General features: G+C 47.5%; 1 protein-coding gene across 1 annotated transcript; it reads left to right on the top strand.

Annotated features, from left to right (window-relative positions):
* Positions 1 to 13,163: 13,163 nt before the first annotated feature.
* Positions 13,164 to 17,460, top strand: RXFP3 (relaxin family peptide receptor 3). The gene has a single exon (XM_088652790.1). The coding sequence runs from the start codon at positions 13,578 to 13,580 to the stop codon at positions 14,940 to 14,942; it is 1,365 nt and encodes a 454-aa protein (XP_088508916.1). The 5' UTR covers positions 13,164 to 13,577; the 3' UTR covers positions 14,943 to 17,460.
* Positions 17,461 to 18,431: the final 971 nt, after the last annotated feature.

Here is an 18,431-nt window from a genome sequence, read left to right as displayed (position 1 = left end):
GCCTGAGCCTCGGACCCCACTTCCTGCTTCCCCACTTGCGTCGGAACTCTCCCTGCTTTCCCCTGCGCTCGGGGATGGGCTGGAACTCAGGAGGGGAGGGACTTCGCGATATCCCCTGTCCCTCACACATATGATTTACATCATAAAATCAGATCGAAGGTGGATTGGGGGAGGAACACATCAAAATGCAGTATTTATGAAATATGCAGTATTTCTCCGAAACAAAACAACAACAACAACAACAACACACAACCCTACAGGATAGATGTAGGTTATGCCTAGTGGTGGGTGCACATGGCTTCACAAACTTGCAGTTTGTGGGGGGGCGCTGCCCCCAGGGACATGGTGCATGTTTTGGGGCGGGGCGCGTGTTTTGGGAGCGGGGTGGGCAGCTGTGATGGCACCCTTGGGGCGCAGCGCCCCCACCGCCCCTATCTTCCTACGCTACTGCTTGCAGTAGGAGCACACTGGGTGCAGTTAATGGGAGTGTGTGCACAGAGCCAGTGGGTTTTGTGGGGGGGGGACGCCCCAAAAGCCTACGAATTAATCCATGGTAGGATTTTGATTGGGTTGTGAAAGCAGAAATACAAGCTGCAGAGGAATTTCTGAGCATTTTGTCATTATGAGATAACAAGGGAGGTGTTCGTGGTGAGTTCTGGCACCTCTCCCCCCCCAATAGAACTAACCTGGCCGATGCAGCAGGATAACACTACGGAGTTATTGCTTCTACCACTCATCTCTTCCTTGGTCTCAGGGGTCATCTGCCTCTTTTCCCTGACTGATGTAAAAAGCAGGACTTCAGGTATTCCATACAGATGAGGAAAAACTGGGCTGGAGAACTCAAAGCTGCCTCATCTCTAGGTGTAGCCAGAATGCAAAGGGACAAGGAAGAGTTGCAAGCCTACATTTATACCCAGCCCAGCAGTGCATTGCTGATGCAGGATCACTGCTGGTGCAAGTGAAATTCTGCGAATGACAGAGCCACTCTGAATAGGCTGGCCAGTTGAAAAGGAGACGGGGCTCCCACACCCTTAATTTTTTGTAGGCTGGAGTCATTTCCCCTTTTGCACAATTGTTTTGAGGTTTGTACCTATACATGTTTACTGAGAAGTAAATCCCATTGTGTTCAGTTACCCTTACTCCTCGAAACAAAAAAAACAAAAAAATTCCTTCCAGTAGCACCTTAGAGCATAGCTGCCAAGTTATCCCTTTTTTTAAGGGAAATTCCCTTATGCTGAATAGGCTTCCTCATGAGAAAAGGGAAAACTTGGCAGCTATGCCTTAGAGACCAACTAAGTTTGTCATTGGTATGAGCTTTCGTGTGCATGCACACTTCTTCAGATACACTGAAACAGACGTCACCAGACCCTTATATGTAGTGAGAGGGTGGGGAGGGGTATTACTCAGAAGGGTGGTGGGACTGGGTGATTGGCTGGTAGGTGTGGTAAGCCTGTTGACAATTGTTAACGACTGCAATTGGTCTTACTGCAAAAAGCAAGGGGCGAGATGGCTAAAAATAGCTTGATCATGTATCCTATATAATAATGTCCATGTTGTCCCTGCGTCCAAATGTCCCGTGTGTCCCTGGGGTACTGCGCATGTCCCCCAGAGACACAGGGATTGGACGGAGGGACAACCAGGGACACAGGGATTGGACCCGTGCTCTCGGGACACAGGGAACAGCCAACCGCCGCTCCGAAGCCCAGTCTCATGCTGGAGGTGCGCGGTGAGGCGGCGGGGGAGAGAAGCGCTCCCCCCCCCGGCAGCCTTGCCGCACACCTCCGGCATGGGACGGCGCTTCCTCGGGGAACCCGAGGAAGCCGAAGCGGCAGCGGGCACGGAGGGAGGCCCGCTTTGGCTTGGCAGCGGCGGGAAGAAGGGGAGGAATTCCTCCCCTTTTTCCCGCCGCCGCCAAGCCAGTCCCGGAGCCGAATTGCGGCGCGGCGGGGTTTTTCGCCGTTTGCCTCCCCCAGGGGAAGGCAAACGGCGAAAAGCCCCCGCTGCGGACTGGCTTGGCGGTGGCGGGAACATCCCGCCACCGCCAAGCCAGTCCCGGAGCCGAATTGCGGCGCGGCGGGGTTTTTCGCTGTTTGCCTCCCCCAGGGGAAGGCAAACGGCGAAAACCCCCCGCTGCGGACTGGCTTGGCGGTGGCGGGAAGACCCGCCACCGCCAAGCCAGTCCCGGAGCCGATTTGCGGCGCGGCGGGGTTTTTCGCCGTTTGCCTCCCCCTCGAGGGAAGGCAAACGGCGAAAAGCCCCCGCTGCGGACTGGCTTGGCGGTGGCGGGAAGACCCGCCACCGCCAAGCCAGTCCCGGAGCCGAATTGCGGCGCGGCGGGGTTTTTCGCTGTTTGCCTCCCCCAGGGGAAGGCAAACGGCGAAAACCCCCCGCTGCGGACTGGCTTGGCGGTGGCGGGAAGACCCGCCACCGCCAAGCCAGTCCCGGAGCCGAATTGCGGCGCGGCGGGGTTTTTCGCCGTTTGCCTCCCCCAGGGGAAGGCAAACGGCGAAAACCCCCCGCTGCGGACTGGCTTGGCGGTGGCGGGAAGACCCGCCACCGCCAAGCCAGTCCCGGAGCCGATTTGCGGCGCGGCGGGGTTTTTCGCCGTTTGCCTCCCCCAGGGGAAGGCAAACGGCGAAAAAACCCCACTGCGGACTGGCTTGGCGGTGGCGGGAAGACCCGCCACCGCCAAGCCAAGACCCGCCACCGCCAAGCCAGTCCCGGAGCCGAATTGCGGCGCGGCGGGGTTTTTCGCCGTTTGCCTCCCCCTCGAGGGAAGGCAAACGGCGAAAAGCCCCCGCTGCGGACTGGCTTGGCGGTGGCGGGAAGACCCGCCACCGCCAAGCCAGTCCCGGAGCCGAATTGCGGCGCGGCGGGGTTTTTCGCTGTTTGCCTCCCCCAGGGGAAGGCAAACGGCGAAAAGCCCCCGCTGCGGACTGGCTTGGCGGTGGCGGGAACATCCCGCCACCGCCAAGCCAGTCCCGGAGCCGAATTGCGGCGCGGCGGGGTTTTTCGCTGTTTGCCTCCCCCAGGGGAAGGCAAACGGCGAAAACCCCCCGCTGCGGACTGGCTTGGCGGTGGCGGGAAGACCCGCCACCGCTAAGCCAGTCCCGGAGCCGAATTGCGGCGCGGCGAGGTTTTTCGCCGTTTGCCTCCCCCAGGGGAAGGCAAACGGCGAAAAGCCCCCGCTGCGGACTGGCTTGGCGGTGGCGGGAAGACCCGCCACCGCCAAGCCAGTCCCGGAGCCGAATTGCGGCGCGGCGGGGTTTTTCGCCGTTTGCCTCCCCCTCAGGGGAAGGCAAACGGCGAAAAGCCCCCGCTGCGAACTGGCTTGGTGGTGGCGGGAAGACCCGCCACCGCCAAGCCAGTCCCGGCAGGCCGCTTCCTCTAGCGCCCGTTTTTAAACGGGCTAAAATCCACTAGTAATGAGATAAGAATCCAATGTCTCTATTCAGAACAGGTCTCTCCATGGTTTTAAGTTTGGTAATAAGTTGCAATTCAGCAACTTCTCTTTCCAGTCTATTTCTGAAATTCTTTTGTAATAAGACAGCTACTTTGAGATCTTGTATAGAATGTCCTGGGAGACTGAAGTGTTCTCCTACTGGTTTCTCTGTCTTGTGGTTCCTGATGTCAGATTTATGTCCATTTATCCTTTGGCGCAGGGTTTGGCCTGTTTGTCCAATATAGAGATCTGAAGGGCACTGTTGGCATTTGATGGCATACCAACACGGCTACCTACCTGTAAGCTTACTTCCCGGTTAGCATGTTTAGGTTAGCAGCCTTGAAAACTGGAGCCAAGATTTCATCATTATGCTCTGAAACAGCTCTCAAATTCTCCGTTTTGCATTTGCTGAATGTTGTGGTCTATTGACTTGAATAAGATGTCCCAGAGAATCAAATTCCATTCCCCCTCTTCTTCTCCACTCCACTCACCCCAATTAATTTTTCAAAACGTTTCTGACAAATGTGTATTGAAAATGATAGTTTTTCATTCTGTTCACCCTGAAGGATTCCTGCTGTTTCTCATTTCTTTTTCAAGCTTCCTTTTAATGAAGAAAGCTGTTTATTATGGTTATTATCATAGTAGCTGAAGCAGATGTTGTCTGCATAAATACTTTGGGGGAGGGGGAGTGCTGAATCATTGTGCTTTCCATATAATTGATTTCTTTCTTGGAGAATGAAACATTTTAAAAAAAATACCCACATGCACATCCTTACCTGTTTTGGGCTTACCTTGGTAAAGAAAATACATCAGAACCCCAAACCTTCCATTTCTGACATGTATTATTTTAAAGAATTTCTTAAAGACAAGAGGTTATATTTGATTAAGTCATAATTGATATTTTTGAGTCATGTGCCAAAGAGGACAGGGGACTCCTGCATCTTTAATTATTGCATCTTTCATTCCCCTGTAGTACACAACTATTAAATGCGCAGAAGCTCCTTAGAAACAGCACTGATTTTAACCGCCGATTTCAAAATTGCACTGGGTTTTATTGGTGGGTGGGGGTTAAACAATCCTGAGAAACATGGGGTACAAGGCTGCTAGTTATATTTATTTTTGATTCTAGCTTTTTATATATGATTTCTCTATTTGGGGCCATAGGTAGTGTGTGCCTAGGCAGCCACCCATCCAGGCATTGACCAGACCCAGACCTGCTCAGCTTCAGCAAGGCAGTGGCTTCATGAGCCTTCAGCCATTTGAATAACTCTGAAGTTACTCCCTGATTCCCCATTTGCTTATTTGCTTGTATTTCTTCCCATTTCCTATTCCCTAGTTTGTAGAAGTTTGAGCTTCCTGCTGTCTTTTGGATTGGATTAGCCTACTGGCCCTACTGCCTAAAACTAACAATGTAAGTGGTCAGATCATGTGGAAACGAGATACAAGGGGGTTGTTAAATCTTTCATTGTTTAATTAGATGCGGGGAGGGAATGCAACAGGTCCAGCTTTTCTCACCCTCGGAACACAAGCAACGTCTGATGAAATTTCCTCCAAGATACAGGACATCAAGTCTCCTTTGGTCCTTTTTAGGTTTCGCTGGAGTGCAGTCAGATTTAGGACTTGAGATTTCGCTTGGATGGGGTGGGACAAGTTGTCCAGGAATCATGACCAGCAGGGGCCAACCATCACATAGGAAGAATGATTTGAGACAACAACATCCACTTATTAGGATTTGAACTTTGCAATGCTTTATTTTGAAATCTTTAAGATAATATTTTAGTTTTCTGTTATGTTGCTTTGACTGTATACTCTATATTTGACTTTCTTCAGATTGTTTTATTTATGTTTCATTGATTTAATATGCTGTAAACTGCTTTGAGATTTTTCTTAAAAATATAAAGCGGTATAGAAATTAAAGAAAGAAAGAAACCAGGGGTGAGGAATCTTTGGTCTTTCAGACATTGTTGGACTCCAACTCCCATCAGCCCTAGCTAGCCTGCCCAAAAATCAGGGTGGTGGGTGCTAGACTCCAACACCACCTCAAGGGGCAGCACTTTCCCCATCCCTGGTTATAATCAAAGTATCATCCAGAAGTGTGGGGAAATAGGAAGCCCAGAGCATCTATTTTTTAGATGTCCCTTCTTTGAAGAGGACTGTAGGGAGATCCTTGATTCCACGCCGGTGAGGCTAGCTGACCTCACAGAGAAGCAAATATACATCCTGCTCCTGTTAGGCAAAGATCAGAAGACAACGTGGACGGTTGCCAGATTCTGTGTTCAGATCTGCTGACCAGACCTGCCAAGTTGCTGTCGGAGAAATAAGGGACCGGGCCGGAAGTAGCAGGCCGGAAGTAGTGCTGCCGCCATTTTGGAACTGGGTGGAGCATGCTCAGAAGTGACTTTTGACGCTGCTTTGCCCAGTTCCAAAATGGCCACCGCGCCAGAAGTCGCACTGCAGCCATTTTGGAACTGGGTAGAGCAGCATCAAAAGTCGCTTCTGAGCATGCTCCGCCCAGTTCCAAAATGGCCACCGCACCAGAATAAACCGGGGGGAAACCAAAAAATCCGTTTTTTCAGCTAGGAACAGCTGGAAAAACGGGGGTTTCATGGGGAATACGGGAGACTTGGCAGCTATGCTGCTGACATAGACCTTCTCCTGAGCCAAACTAGTTCGTTAAAGTCCTTAAACCCAGCTCCCCGAGCGACCCAGATCTCTGCGGCAGCTTATTTTAAAGTTTTAGTACCTTTACGTTCACTGTATTTTTAAACATTAATTTTTATACTTGTATAAAGTTTTATATGTATGTTTTGTCGTTTGGGAGCGTTCCCTCAAATGTGTTCTAAAAGCTGGTCTCTGACGGTAATCAATTATTCATTCATTCATTCATCCAGAAGTGCTGGATGCAGGCAATATCAAGAGCCGCTGTCAGGGCAATATGCTGGAAAGTGAAAGCACAAACATCTAGGCCTGAGTCTGGGGGAACCAATAAGCTGCTTTGAGGGAGGAAATTACACTGAACCCTGCTCTGTTTCTGGCTGTTCTGCAACTTTGTGGCTCACTATCAGGGCTTTTTTCAGCTGGTGAGTTCCAGCGCCCTTTCCCCCTAGAAAAACAGCACTGCTCACTATAATAAGCAAAGTGATGATTAGAAGGTTCCTGGCTTACTTCTCATGGTGCCCTCATGATTTCCCCTCTGATTCCTTGTAGTACAATATTTGTTAACTGTAAAACAGCACTCGAAAAGCAAGAACCATTGGGTTAAGTTTACGTTCAGCAGCTAGATGAATCTATTCAGCTTTCACTATTTTCAAAATAGCTTGATTTGTATCTTTATGTTGGGGGAAATGAAATGAGCTACTTTTGTGCTCTCCAACCATTTGTGCATACGTTTAGCAACATGATGATGATTTTCAAAAAATTATTCACTTGTGAAATCATGGGGGGGAAAGAAAAGAAAAGAAAGAGCATTTTGGGAATTATCTAATTAAATACGCACAAAATAGCTTCTTTGTAATTAATGAAATTATAGCACTCACATTCATGGAAGGCAAAAGGAAATATTATCTTCAGGTATGCTCAGCAAAGCAGCACCCACAACAAACACTCAAGCAAATTACAATCCTTTGGTCTGTTGAAAACCCAGCCTTGCATTTAACTACTAGCCTGGTTGCCACCATCTCCTTGTGTGCAATTGAGTGAATGGAATTCCCTTCAGGCCGGCCGCTCTGTCCCTCCTCCATCAGTCTGCCTGGCTTCCATATCTGCAGGGAGAAATGCCAGTGTTGGAACCAAGCGGATTAGTGATGGGTGAATGATGGGAAAAGGACAGATCCATCCCTCATCCACTAGTCCAACCCACTGGATTTCTGTTCTGGCTGCAAAAGAAAGCAAGACCTTTCATCCATTGGCAGTATGGAAACAATTCATGTTTGTAGATGGGCGGGAAAATCCACCCCTCTTTTACCAACCAACTTGGTAAAAAGGATTTTTTTAAAAAAATTCTTTTTGCTAGCCTGTAATAACTTTTCTGGCTGGTCTACTTCATTGTGTAATGTGATAATAAAGTTTTTCTTTTTCCATTTGAACAGAGAAAGCCTTTGAAAATACATAGCAAGAAGTATATTAAGGAGGAAACAGCACAAGGAGCTACAAGCACTCAAGCTCCCTGTTATGAAGGCACAATTCTCCGTCGTAATAATGCTTTAACTTTATTGCAAGTGGCTGGAGAGTCCTCAGACTGTCATGCTGAGCTGTAATCACCTCCTCTTGATTATCCAGTACACAATAGACTTGATAATTATGTCAGTTATTACTCAGGAATCATTGACATTGCTACCACCAACCCCCATGATGCATATTAACTCTCTACGCTAATGATACTTTTTCGGTTGTAAAGATTGCAACTCTCTCCTCCAACTCATGCAGGAGAGGGTGCTCTATTTGCATAGCTTGGAAAGTATTCAGCTGTGTGATAATACTAGCAGATGGAAGACCAACAAAGTACACCAGGTAGGGCACACCTGTTCACAGCTAGTGTGAGGTTTGAAACAGGACTGTAAATCTGATTCACTTTCCAAGCAATTAAATCCATTCATTCCAATATGAACCCTAAGTTTCTGGGCAAGCCAATTGATCTAGAACAGGCCGATTTTGTCTGCAGAAATATAGCTAATCCAATATGCAAATGATCAAATATTGATTTTAGCAAAAGATCAGGCTCTCCTCTGGCAATCATTAGTTCTAGATATATTCAAGGCCTTTGATTGCCTAGAGTAGGGTCAATCTTAATAAGAGTATTGGCGAAAATGAAATTTGGCCCCAAATTTATTTATTTTAGTAAAGCATTCAGCTTCAAAAGCAAGATTAGAGTTGACAGTCTCGATTTGGAACAAATCCCGATTTTGCGTGGGACAGAACAGGTCTTATCCCCTTTTCTGTTTATATTACCACTTGAACCTAAGACCAGCCTGCTGGATCAGGCCATTGGTCCATCTAGTCTAGCATCCTGCTCTCACAGTGGCCAAGCAGATGCCTGTGGGATGCCTGCAAGCTGGACATGAGTGCAATATCACCCTGATCACCTGTAATTCCCAGCAACGCTGCCTCAGACAGTGGAGGTGGAACATACAGTAGCCATTGTGGCTCATAGCCATTGATATCCTTAGCTGTTCACCCTTGGCTGAACCCAAAGATTAATGGAAGGCCCTTTGTGCCGACAATATTACGATGACCAGCCACCTGTTGTCCTCTGGACACAGCTGCAGCTGTGGCTTAGTTTGGACAGAATCGAGTAACCGTTCTAGAGATAAAACAAAATACATTACTTCTGGTAAATGAGCCACCATAGCCTTAGACCCAGTGTGGTGTAGTGATTAAGAGCGGTAGACTTGTAATCTGGGGAACCGGGTTCGCGTCCCCGCTCCTCCACATGCAGCTGCTGGGTGACCTTGGGCTAGTCACACTTCTCTGAAGCCTCTCAGCCCTACTCACCTCACAGAGTGTTTGTTGTGGGGGAGGAAGGGAAAGGAGAATGTTAACTGCTTTGAGACTCCTTCGGGTAGTGATAAAGCGGGATATCAAATCCAAACTCTTCTTCTTCTTCTTCTTCTTCTTCTTCTTCTTCTTCTTCTTCTTCTTCTTCTTCTTCTATAGGGTCATGAAAATTTGTGTCCTGGGCTTTTTAGACTCATGTACCCATGTACTATATCTGAAACCAAAGAAGCTCATTGGTTGCCAAATTCCACCCCCCACAGCTCTCCTACCCCACTATTTAAACTGTGTTTTTGCTTTTTATTAAGGCATATATTTTTGTGTTTTCATAATGTAAGCCACACTGTGATCTTTGGATGAAGGGTGGTATATAAAATCAATAAATGAAATGAAATACATATAGCCAGTGGACCGTTTATTTTTATTGTGCAAAGAAATCTATGACTAGCTGGAAGAAGATTGTACTTTCAAGTGTACCAGCAATGAATTGTGTATATCGCGGCTTTCCAACTCAGCAGCTGTGGCAAAACTGTAACCTTATAATCAGTCGCTGGTGCTATGGAAGAATGTGACGGATTTGCTTCCCTTTACTCCTGCGACCTCTAGTGGGTCATGTCGAAACAACATCCAGAGTTCCCTTTTGAAGATCTGACTGCTGTAGAAAAGAGACTATTGGGTTGATGCATTTAACTTCAGTGATCCCTCCTAACAGTCCTTAAGCATGCCAGAGTGCCCAGCCTGCTGCTCTTGAGGTCTGCTGCACTATCAATCACCATCATATTGTTCCGCTGGTAATAGTTATAATTATTACCATTTTATTAATCTCCCCATGCTTGAATAGTGTCATTAGTCAGGACTGAATGTAGTTGCTTAGATGCTTCATCATCATCACTGCCATCATCAATGAGAAAGGAGAAGAACATTTCTGAGTTTTTATTGCTCACAGGGAAGAGGGGCAGGATGGAGACAGCTTGTGTCTAGTCAATGAGCAAAACACAGTGCCATAACCCTCGGCAGCAAAAAGTGTTTGCCCAGCTCCTTAAACATATTAGGAGGTGTGAATATTGTCCTCTCTGCTCCATCATCTACACCGACTGCCAGTCAGCTTCTGGTCCCAGTTACTGGCTTTTATTTATTTATATATTCAATTCTATATTGTTCGAACCATGCTTTTGCCACCGTTAGTGTCCATGGAGGGTTATATAATGCTTTAAAGCCTGATAAAACAAGTGCAGTAGAAATATCAATTGACAAAGGTTCATAAACAGCAGCACTGATAAAAAACAGGCATGACTTCACTTAAACCATCATAATGTTGGTCCCACACTTGGAAGGGCAACCCAAAGCTGCTGTGCCACCATAGAGAATTATAGAATCATATAATTGTAGAGCGGCAAGGGACCACAAGGGTCATCTAGTCCAACCCCCTGCAATGCAGGAATATGCATCTGTCCCATACGGGGATAGAACCTGCAACCTTGGCATTATCAGCACCATGCTCTAACCAACTGAGATATCCCCCTGTAGACACTTGATTTAACACTGGAGACAGGGGAGAGAGCACAGCCTCTGAGGAAGACATGAGACCTACTCTGAGGAAGATCTGGGACCATTGTTTTAGCAAGGGACTCCATGAAACCTGCATGGGATCCTCTATATAGAACTGCCTTCAGAAAAGGTTGCAAGGCACACCTATTCTGGTTGGTTTTGGATTTGGCTGGTTATACGTTGTATAGGGTGGATTCTGAGAGCCATAGCTGGCCATCCTTAGAGCAGACTCCTTGAAATCCATGGAATTTACTCAAGCCACACTGCTTTCAGTGGTCTACTCCAAGCACAGCTAACAGTGCAGTCCTATCCACGTCTACCCAGAAGTCCTACTGAATTCAATGGGCTTACTCCCTAGTAAATGAGGTAAGGATTGCAGCCTTAGTCTGGATCCAACCTATTGCTTTCATATTGTCTTTGAGGGGGTGGGGTGGATTTTTTTTTATTATCCTGCTGGCTATTCTATGTGTTCAAGTCACTTCAAACTTTTTCTTTTTCATATCATTTTTATTAGTTTTACAATAATACTTTCCATTGCAACGTCTCCTCTTATATTACACATTTTGGCTTTGGGGGGCCCTGACTTCCTTCAAACCTTCCTTATGATTTTCTATCTTTCATTTCAGATTTCTGCATTTTCACTATTTAACCATTGCTTTAAAATCAAAAAACATTAAAACATCATACATTAATATTCTTATCTGCAGTGGTTTTTGTACCTTTCCTTACAAAGCTTCTTGTAATCCTACCAACGTATTTGATTGAATACAATTGTCTTTCAAATAATTTACAAATTTGGTCCAGTGCTTGATGAACTTTTGGACCCGCTGTTCTCAGATTCTTCCCGTCATTTTGGCCAGTTCCGCATATTCCATTAGCTTCAAATGCCACTCTTCCTTTGTCGGTAATTCCTCTAGTTTCCACTTCTATGCTAATAAAATTCTTGCTGCCGTTGTTGCATATAGGAAAAGCTTAATATCTTGTCTGTTAATTTCTGCACCTACAATTCCCAGTAGAAATGCTTTAGTTTTTTTAACATATGTATATTTCAACATTTTCTTAATCTCATTATATATCATATCCCAGAAGCCTTTCATTTTCTAGCATTCCCACCACATATGATAAAAGGTACCTTCTTTTTATTTCCATTTCCAACATTTGTTATTTACCTTATAAAGTTTGGTTAGCTTCACCAGTGTAATATACCATCTATACATCATCTTCATCACATTTTCTCTTAAAGCATTACATGCTGTAAATTTTATTCCTTCTTTCCATAATTTCCCCCAATCTTCTAACTGTATATTATAACCAAAATACTCTGGTTTCTCTTTAGATCGTATAAATCTTTCGCCTTTTATAAGTTACTTCAAACTTACAGGGAAAGTGACCTGTACATCTTTTAAAAGAAATACATTTCTAAAGCCCTGGAAACATAGCACAGAAGGTAGGTTTTTAAGAATGATTAATCCAAGAGGATTTTAAGAATGATTAATCCTGCCAACCTAGCAGTTCGAAAGCACGTCAAAATGCAAGTAGATAAATAGGAACCGCTACAGTGGGAAGGTAAACGGCGTTTCTGTGTGCTGCTCTGGTTTGCCAGAAGCAGCTTTGTCATGCTGGCCACATGACCTGGAAGCTGTACGCCGGCTCCCTCGGCCAATAATGCGAGATGAGCGCGCAACCCCAGAGTCGGTCGAAAAAGCTATTATTTTTAAAGATGTGTTGTTTGGAAACTTTAAAAGGTAATAAACTTAAGTGCTCTGACCAGTTTTTAAACATATTTTTTAAAATACTGAAGGTAAGTAAAATGTACCACGATTCAAGCTATCATATCTGGTGCCTGATCAAAGTATCCTGAGGGCTGCTTGTGATTACCTAGTGGCAATGGTAAAGGAGGAGTCCTGCACATGCCTAGATGAGAACCCCAGTTTTCCCTGTTTCTCTTTAATTTCGCAGAGTCCTCTGTCACTCCATGTTTAAATCCGGGGTAAATCATACTGCATGCACATGAGGTTGCAAAATAGGAGACATAATAATAATAAAAAAGCTATATTGGAAGACAGGTTTGCAATAGGCAAACATGGGATAAGTTGATAAGTTTCTCTCTCTCCCCCCCCCCCCCGCCCCCCTTCCCATTTGCAGTATGGGGAAACGGGCCCCACCCAACAAGTATGAGAAATATTTTCTCAAAGCAGGAACACGCGCTCTATTGAAAACAAGAACCCGTGGAGGTTTCTATGCTAAACTTACAGATTAAAATACAAACACTGTCTGTGGTTGAACGCAAAGATCTGTGCGTTGCCCATGATGGTTTTCACGCAGAAAATCAGTGAAAAGGAAAGAAGGAAGGAAAGCACACTGTTGGCATACCGGCGTCAAAAATAAAACCATTAGTGAAGTTCTGTCAGTCAGATATTTCAGCAGCAGTGCCACTTAATTTGGCTGCAGAGGGGAGAGGAGTGGGACAGAGGCGGGCGCAACTGGCGCTACCTTTTCGGCACCTTGGAGAGCTCCGGCACCGGGCGCGTAGCTGCGCGCGCACTCTGAAGCGCAAGCAGCGGGGGCAGAAAGGCAGCGCTGTATATGAATGATTGCACCAAAGCGGAAGGCAGCACTCGGGCGGCAGTTGCGGCCAGATCAGAAGGATCCGGAGAGGCTCCGCTTCCAAAGACCAGCAAGACGCCGTGCCATTCCGAGACCCGCTTCCTAACCCAGCTCCTTCTGTGCAGCCGGCAAGAGGCATCCGACAGGGGATGCTTTCTGGAGATCACCCAACAAAGTCAGAGCAGCAGCTGGGTCACTTCCCAGCGAATGCATTTTTTGGGCGTCTGTCTGCCCGCCGCCTTTGGATCTGAAAAGCTCCTTTTGCAACCGCCTTTGGATCGGTGCTGGTCGTTTGGCAACACGCATCCCTCCTACCACCTCGTGGTCCATGTGAGTTTAGCAGAAGGGAGACCCGGCCGGCAGCGCCCCATCCTCATTGTGAAAAGTTCTCTGCAGGGTCCTCGCCCGGGACTTTTGTAGGAGCCGCTCTCGTTGCCTTCCAGCTCGGTCGGTGGGGCAGAGACGGGCCGAAGCTCCCGTCTGCCATGGGATGATGGATGTCCCGTGTGACTACAGCTACTGCTCCCTGGCCTCCAGCATGAAGGACGCAGAGCCCGGAGACTCGCTGGGCTCCTTCTTCTCCAGCTTCCTGGAGGAGAGGCTGTCGAGCAACCGGAGCAACGCGTCCTTGCAGGAGCTCTGGAGGAGCCTCGTCCACCTGGAGCGAGCCGATGGGCCGCAGGGGAGCGGCTCGCTTGTCCTGAGGGTCTTCATCTCCATCATCTACTCCGTGGTGTGTGCCCTGGGGCTAGTGGGGAACCTTCTCGTGCTCTACCTGATGAAAAGCAAGCAAGGCTGGAAAAAGTCCTCCATCAACCTCTTTGTGACCTGCCTGGCCGCCACTGACTTCCAGTTTGTGCTGACCCTGCCCTTCTGGGCGGTGGAGAACGCCTTGGACTTCACCTGGCTCTTTGGCAACGCCATGTGCAAGATCCTCTCCTACGTGACCACGGTGAGCATGTATGCCAGCGTCTTCTTCCTCACAGCCATGAGCATGGCACGCTACCACTCAGTGGCCTCCGCCCTGAAGAGCAAAAGGCCCGGCGGACTTTGTGGGGGATGCACTTCGGCCAAGTGGCTGTGCTTCCTCATCTGGCTGGTGGCCATCCTGGCTTCCCTGCCCACTGGCATCTACTCCACCACCTCCACCATCTACACGGAGGAGGAGTTCTGCCTGGTCAAGTTCCCCGACAGCCAAGGCAACAATACCCCCTTCTGGCTGGGGCTGTACCATGCCCAGAAGGTGCTGCTGGGCTTCCTCTTGCCCCTGGGCATCATCACCCTCTGCTACTTGTTGCTGGTGCGCTTCATCAGCGACAGGCACATGGGCGCCAGCTCCTGCGGTCCCAGCACCAAGCGCCGGTCCAAGGTGACGAAATCGGTGACCATTGTGGTGCTCTCCTTCTTCCTTTGCTGGCTTCCCAACCAGGCGCTTACCATCTGGGGCATTTTCATCAAGCTCAACGTGCTGCCCTTCAGCAATGCCTACTTCTTCTCCCAGACCTACCTGTTCCCCATCACCATCTGCCTGGCCTACTCCAACAGCTGCCTCAACCCCATCTTCTACTGCCTCATGCGCAGGGAGTTCCGCAAGGCCCTCAAGAAGTTGCTGTGGAGGATCACTTCGCCTTCGCTCACGGCCATGCGCCCCTTCACCGCCACCACCAAGCCCGAGCATGAGGAGCAAGCCTTGCACACCTTGATGCCCATTGACCCCAGGGCTGTTTCTGCTGCTCCAGCTGCTCCTGCAGCAGTCAGCTTGCCTGACATCATCTCATATCCCCCCGGGGTGGTGGTCTACAGTAGCCGCTCTGACTTCTTGCCCACCACCACCTCGGCTGAACTGCATTTATAAGCTTAAGGGGCTGAGTGAGACCGTGATGTTTCCAATCTCCAAGGTCAACAAGTCAGGGTCTGTGTTGGAGCGCATCCCATCTTGGTGGAGTGGGGGAGCCAAGCAATGTACTACTTGGATTGTTCCATTCCCAAAGGGGGGAGGGAAATGTGTAAAAAAGGTAAAGGACCCCTGGATGGTTAAGTCCAGTCAAAGGCGACTATGGGATTGTGGCACTCATCTCGAGGGAGCCGGCATTTGTCCACAGACACCTTTCCAGGTCATGTGGCCAGCATGACTAAACTAAATGGAACAGAGTGATGGAAACCAGAGCGCACGGAAACACTGTTTACCTTCCTGCTGCAGCGGTACATATTTATCTACTTGCACTGGCGTGCTTTCGAACTCACCCCGTCATGCGGATTTGAACCGCCGACCTTCCAATCAGCAACCCCAAGAGGCTCAGTGGTTTAGACCACAGTGCCACTCGCATCCCACAGGAAATGTGTGTAGGGCTATTCCACAATTCAGGGAATGGGAACATAGGGAGCTGAGTCAGACCAGTGGCCCATCTGTCTCAGTATTGTCTCTGCTGATGGGCAGCATTTATCCAGGGCTGCAGACCGAGGACATTCCCTGCCCTGCCTGGAGACTGAACCAGGGACTTTCTATATGCAAGGCAGATGCTCTGCCACCCTACCCCCAAGGTGTGTGTGTGGCATTTAGGAAACCAGGACCAGCCCAATACAGTTTGCTGCAGGATGCAAAGGACAAGTTCCTTCATCCCAACCCCTAGTTCTATATACTGAACTTGGCCAGATTGGCAGTTGAATTTTACTTCAATGCTGGTGATGATGGAATAGTGGTCCTCACCACAAGAGAGGGCAGTAGGGTAGCTAGCTTAAGGGGTGCACTCTTCTGTCCTCCAGCATCCACACCTGGGACAGCTGCTTCACTCTGCCTAATGGAAGAGCCGGCTCTGTAGTAGTGCTTCCCCATGAAAAGCAGAAGGAGTTGTCTTAAGGTAGTGAGTTTCTGAACTGGTCCAGGGGAAGCAAGGTATGTAAATCCATTCCTGGGGACTTTCTGGTTTTACAGGAATCAGGAAGATGGAGTTTCTGCACCTTATGGGAGGGGGATTTGGCTGGCTATTACATCTTGTTGGGAATAAGAGGCTTGTCTATAGAGGACGGATCCCTCAGAGGGTTCAGTTCCTGTGGAGATGAAACAAGATTTCTCAGGGACTTCTCCAGGAGTGCAGGAGTGATGTTCTAAGTATGTTCCATGTTCTGAGTGACCATATTGGGATCTGTGTTCTTCTCAAGGGGACAGTTGAAGGTGAGAGGGAAAGAGATAACAGGTCTGTGGCATGTCTTGCTCTAATCCTGGTGTGAACCTTTGATTCAAAGGGAGAGGGATCAAAAGGAAGCAGGGTTGTAGTTTCAGATGCATCTGATGAATGAACCTTAGTCCATGAAAGCTAATATGCTTAACCAGTGCAGTTGTGTTGAAGGTGCCACAAGTTTCTTTTCTGGTGTGTTTTTGTTCTGTTTTTTTGCTGCAACAGACTAATATGGCTGTTCTCCTGGAAATGGCTTCTCCTGGAAATATAGCACAAACATACCCTTTTTTTGAGAGAGAGATGATTCAGATTGCGAACTTGCAGAGGATATCTGGGATTTCAAAAGAGTACTATTAAAAAAATAAAAAATAAAAGCTGTGCTGCCAAGGTGGGTGGTTGAGACCAGATGGTGGTGCAAACTCATTTTGTGAGGAAGGTTGTAAAAGATCCAGGAGCTGACATACAACAGGCTTTTCCTGCCAAGTCTGGATTCCAGAACAGAAAAAAGCTCCTTTGAGGGCAGCATCCTTGTTCCAACAGTGGCAAGGAATATGTCCCAATAAGAGGCAAAACCCCTTTCCTGCTGTTTACCCCCAGTGTTTGGTATTTGGTGGTACACTGCCACTGGACATGGAAGTTCTATTTGGCTGTAATGACTAATCACGTTGGTTGAGCTGCCCTCATGGAAATGTTCAACATTTGAAGTGATTGCCCTTTTATTGACCAGCTTCTGGAAAGATTCTCTCTCCAGTATACCTGGTGGCAAAATTTCTACCCAAGACTCATTCACTACCTAGAAATCTTGGACTTCACACTTGAACCGTAGGTGACCAGATTTCCTCCTTATCCTGACTCCCTGTTTTCAAAACCTCAGCTTTAATATTCTTTGCCACCATTTACCCCCATGCAGGGAGATAATTCTTTCCAATTTTGATTTCTATGGAATGCTCCATTCTCCATGGCTACTACTGTAGCAACACCATGTTCACACACAAAGACTGGAATTGCACCAAAGACTGCTTGTTGCAATGTTGGAGCATGCTATTCCTGGAAATAAATGTGAACTAAACACCTGGGGTGATGTTCTGGGTCTGGAAAAAAAAGGATGTTTTGAGGCAAAATGTTTTGTATTAAAAAAATTATGTATCGAAAGTATGAACGTTATTATCTGTAGATTATTAAACCATCATATGCATATCACATAGAGCACTCTTATTACTTCGTAAAGCCTTGTCTGCAGCCAAGCATTGCCTGGAAAGAATCAATCCCTCTGCTCAGCAGAAAGACGCTTAAACTTCAAGTATCTCTCTTGTGTTGATGCATGTGCCTTTGTGCACATAACTGACTGTTCTAGAATTAGGGCACTTCTCAGATGCTTGTGTCGTCCATTTGAATTTCAGAAACCAAACCCACGAACCTGGCAAGCATTCTCCTACTGCAAACCCCTAACATTTCATTAACTCTGCTTTACCTTTAATTGCAAAGCTGGGCATGCCTCTTTGGTTTCAAGAGTGCACATCTACTTTCTTAAACAAGAAAAAAAAAGAAAATGGGGAGAGGTGAATGGTTGGTTCTCCTTTTGCTCCCCAGTAACAGAGTGTGTCAGGCAAATCTCTCTCCTCTGCTGTCCACTGCATTCATACTAGATCTATGCTCATCACATTAGCACAAAGAGAAGGGTCTATGGCTCTTTCAGTCACCTGCCTTCAAGTGTCATAACTGCAAAGAACACTTCTACCCCATTGGCAAATGCAATGCAAGCATTGTTACTTTGGGCTGCAGACCAAAGCAAACCTCTCGAAAGGAATGCAGGATCCTGTCTTGTAACCAAGTCCATCTAGCTCAGGATTCCCTCCACTTGCTGGCAACAGCTCTTCAGGGTTTCAGATGGGATATTTTTGCAGCCCTACCTTGAAATTCCCAGGGATTGAAATGGGAACCCTTTGCATCCAAAGTATGTGCTATACCACTGAGTTATGGCTCTGGACACACTATCTGGTAACCTAGCCTCTGCCATAGATGCATTAGATGGGCGTACGTAAGCCATTTCCTTTCCTTCTCCCACAAAGCATGCAATATGAATGTGTGGTATTCCACTAACGAGTCCCGTTGGTGCAAAGATTTCCAATTGTGCAATGGGACTTTCCTCTCTCTCACAGAATCTTAGA

This window comes from Zootoca vivipara, chromosome 10 (genome assembly GCF_965207765.1).
Source record: "Zootoca vivipara chromosome 10, rZooViv2.hap1.1, whole genome shotgun sequence".
Classification (NCBI taxonomy): Eukaryota; Metazoa; Chordata; class Lepidosauria; order Squamata; family Lacertidae; genus Zootoca; species Zootoca vivipara.
The sequence above is the reverse complement of the archived record's forward strand: the minus strand, read 5'-3'. Positions and strand labels throughout refer to the sequence as shown.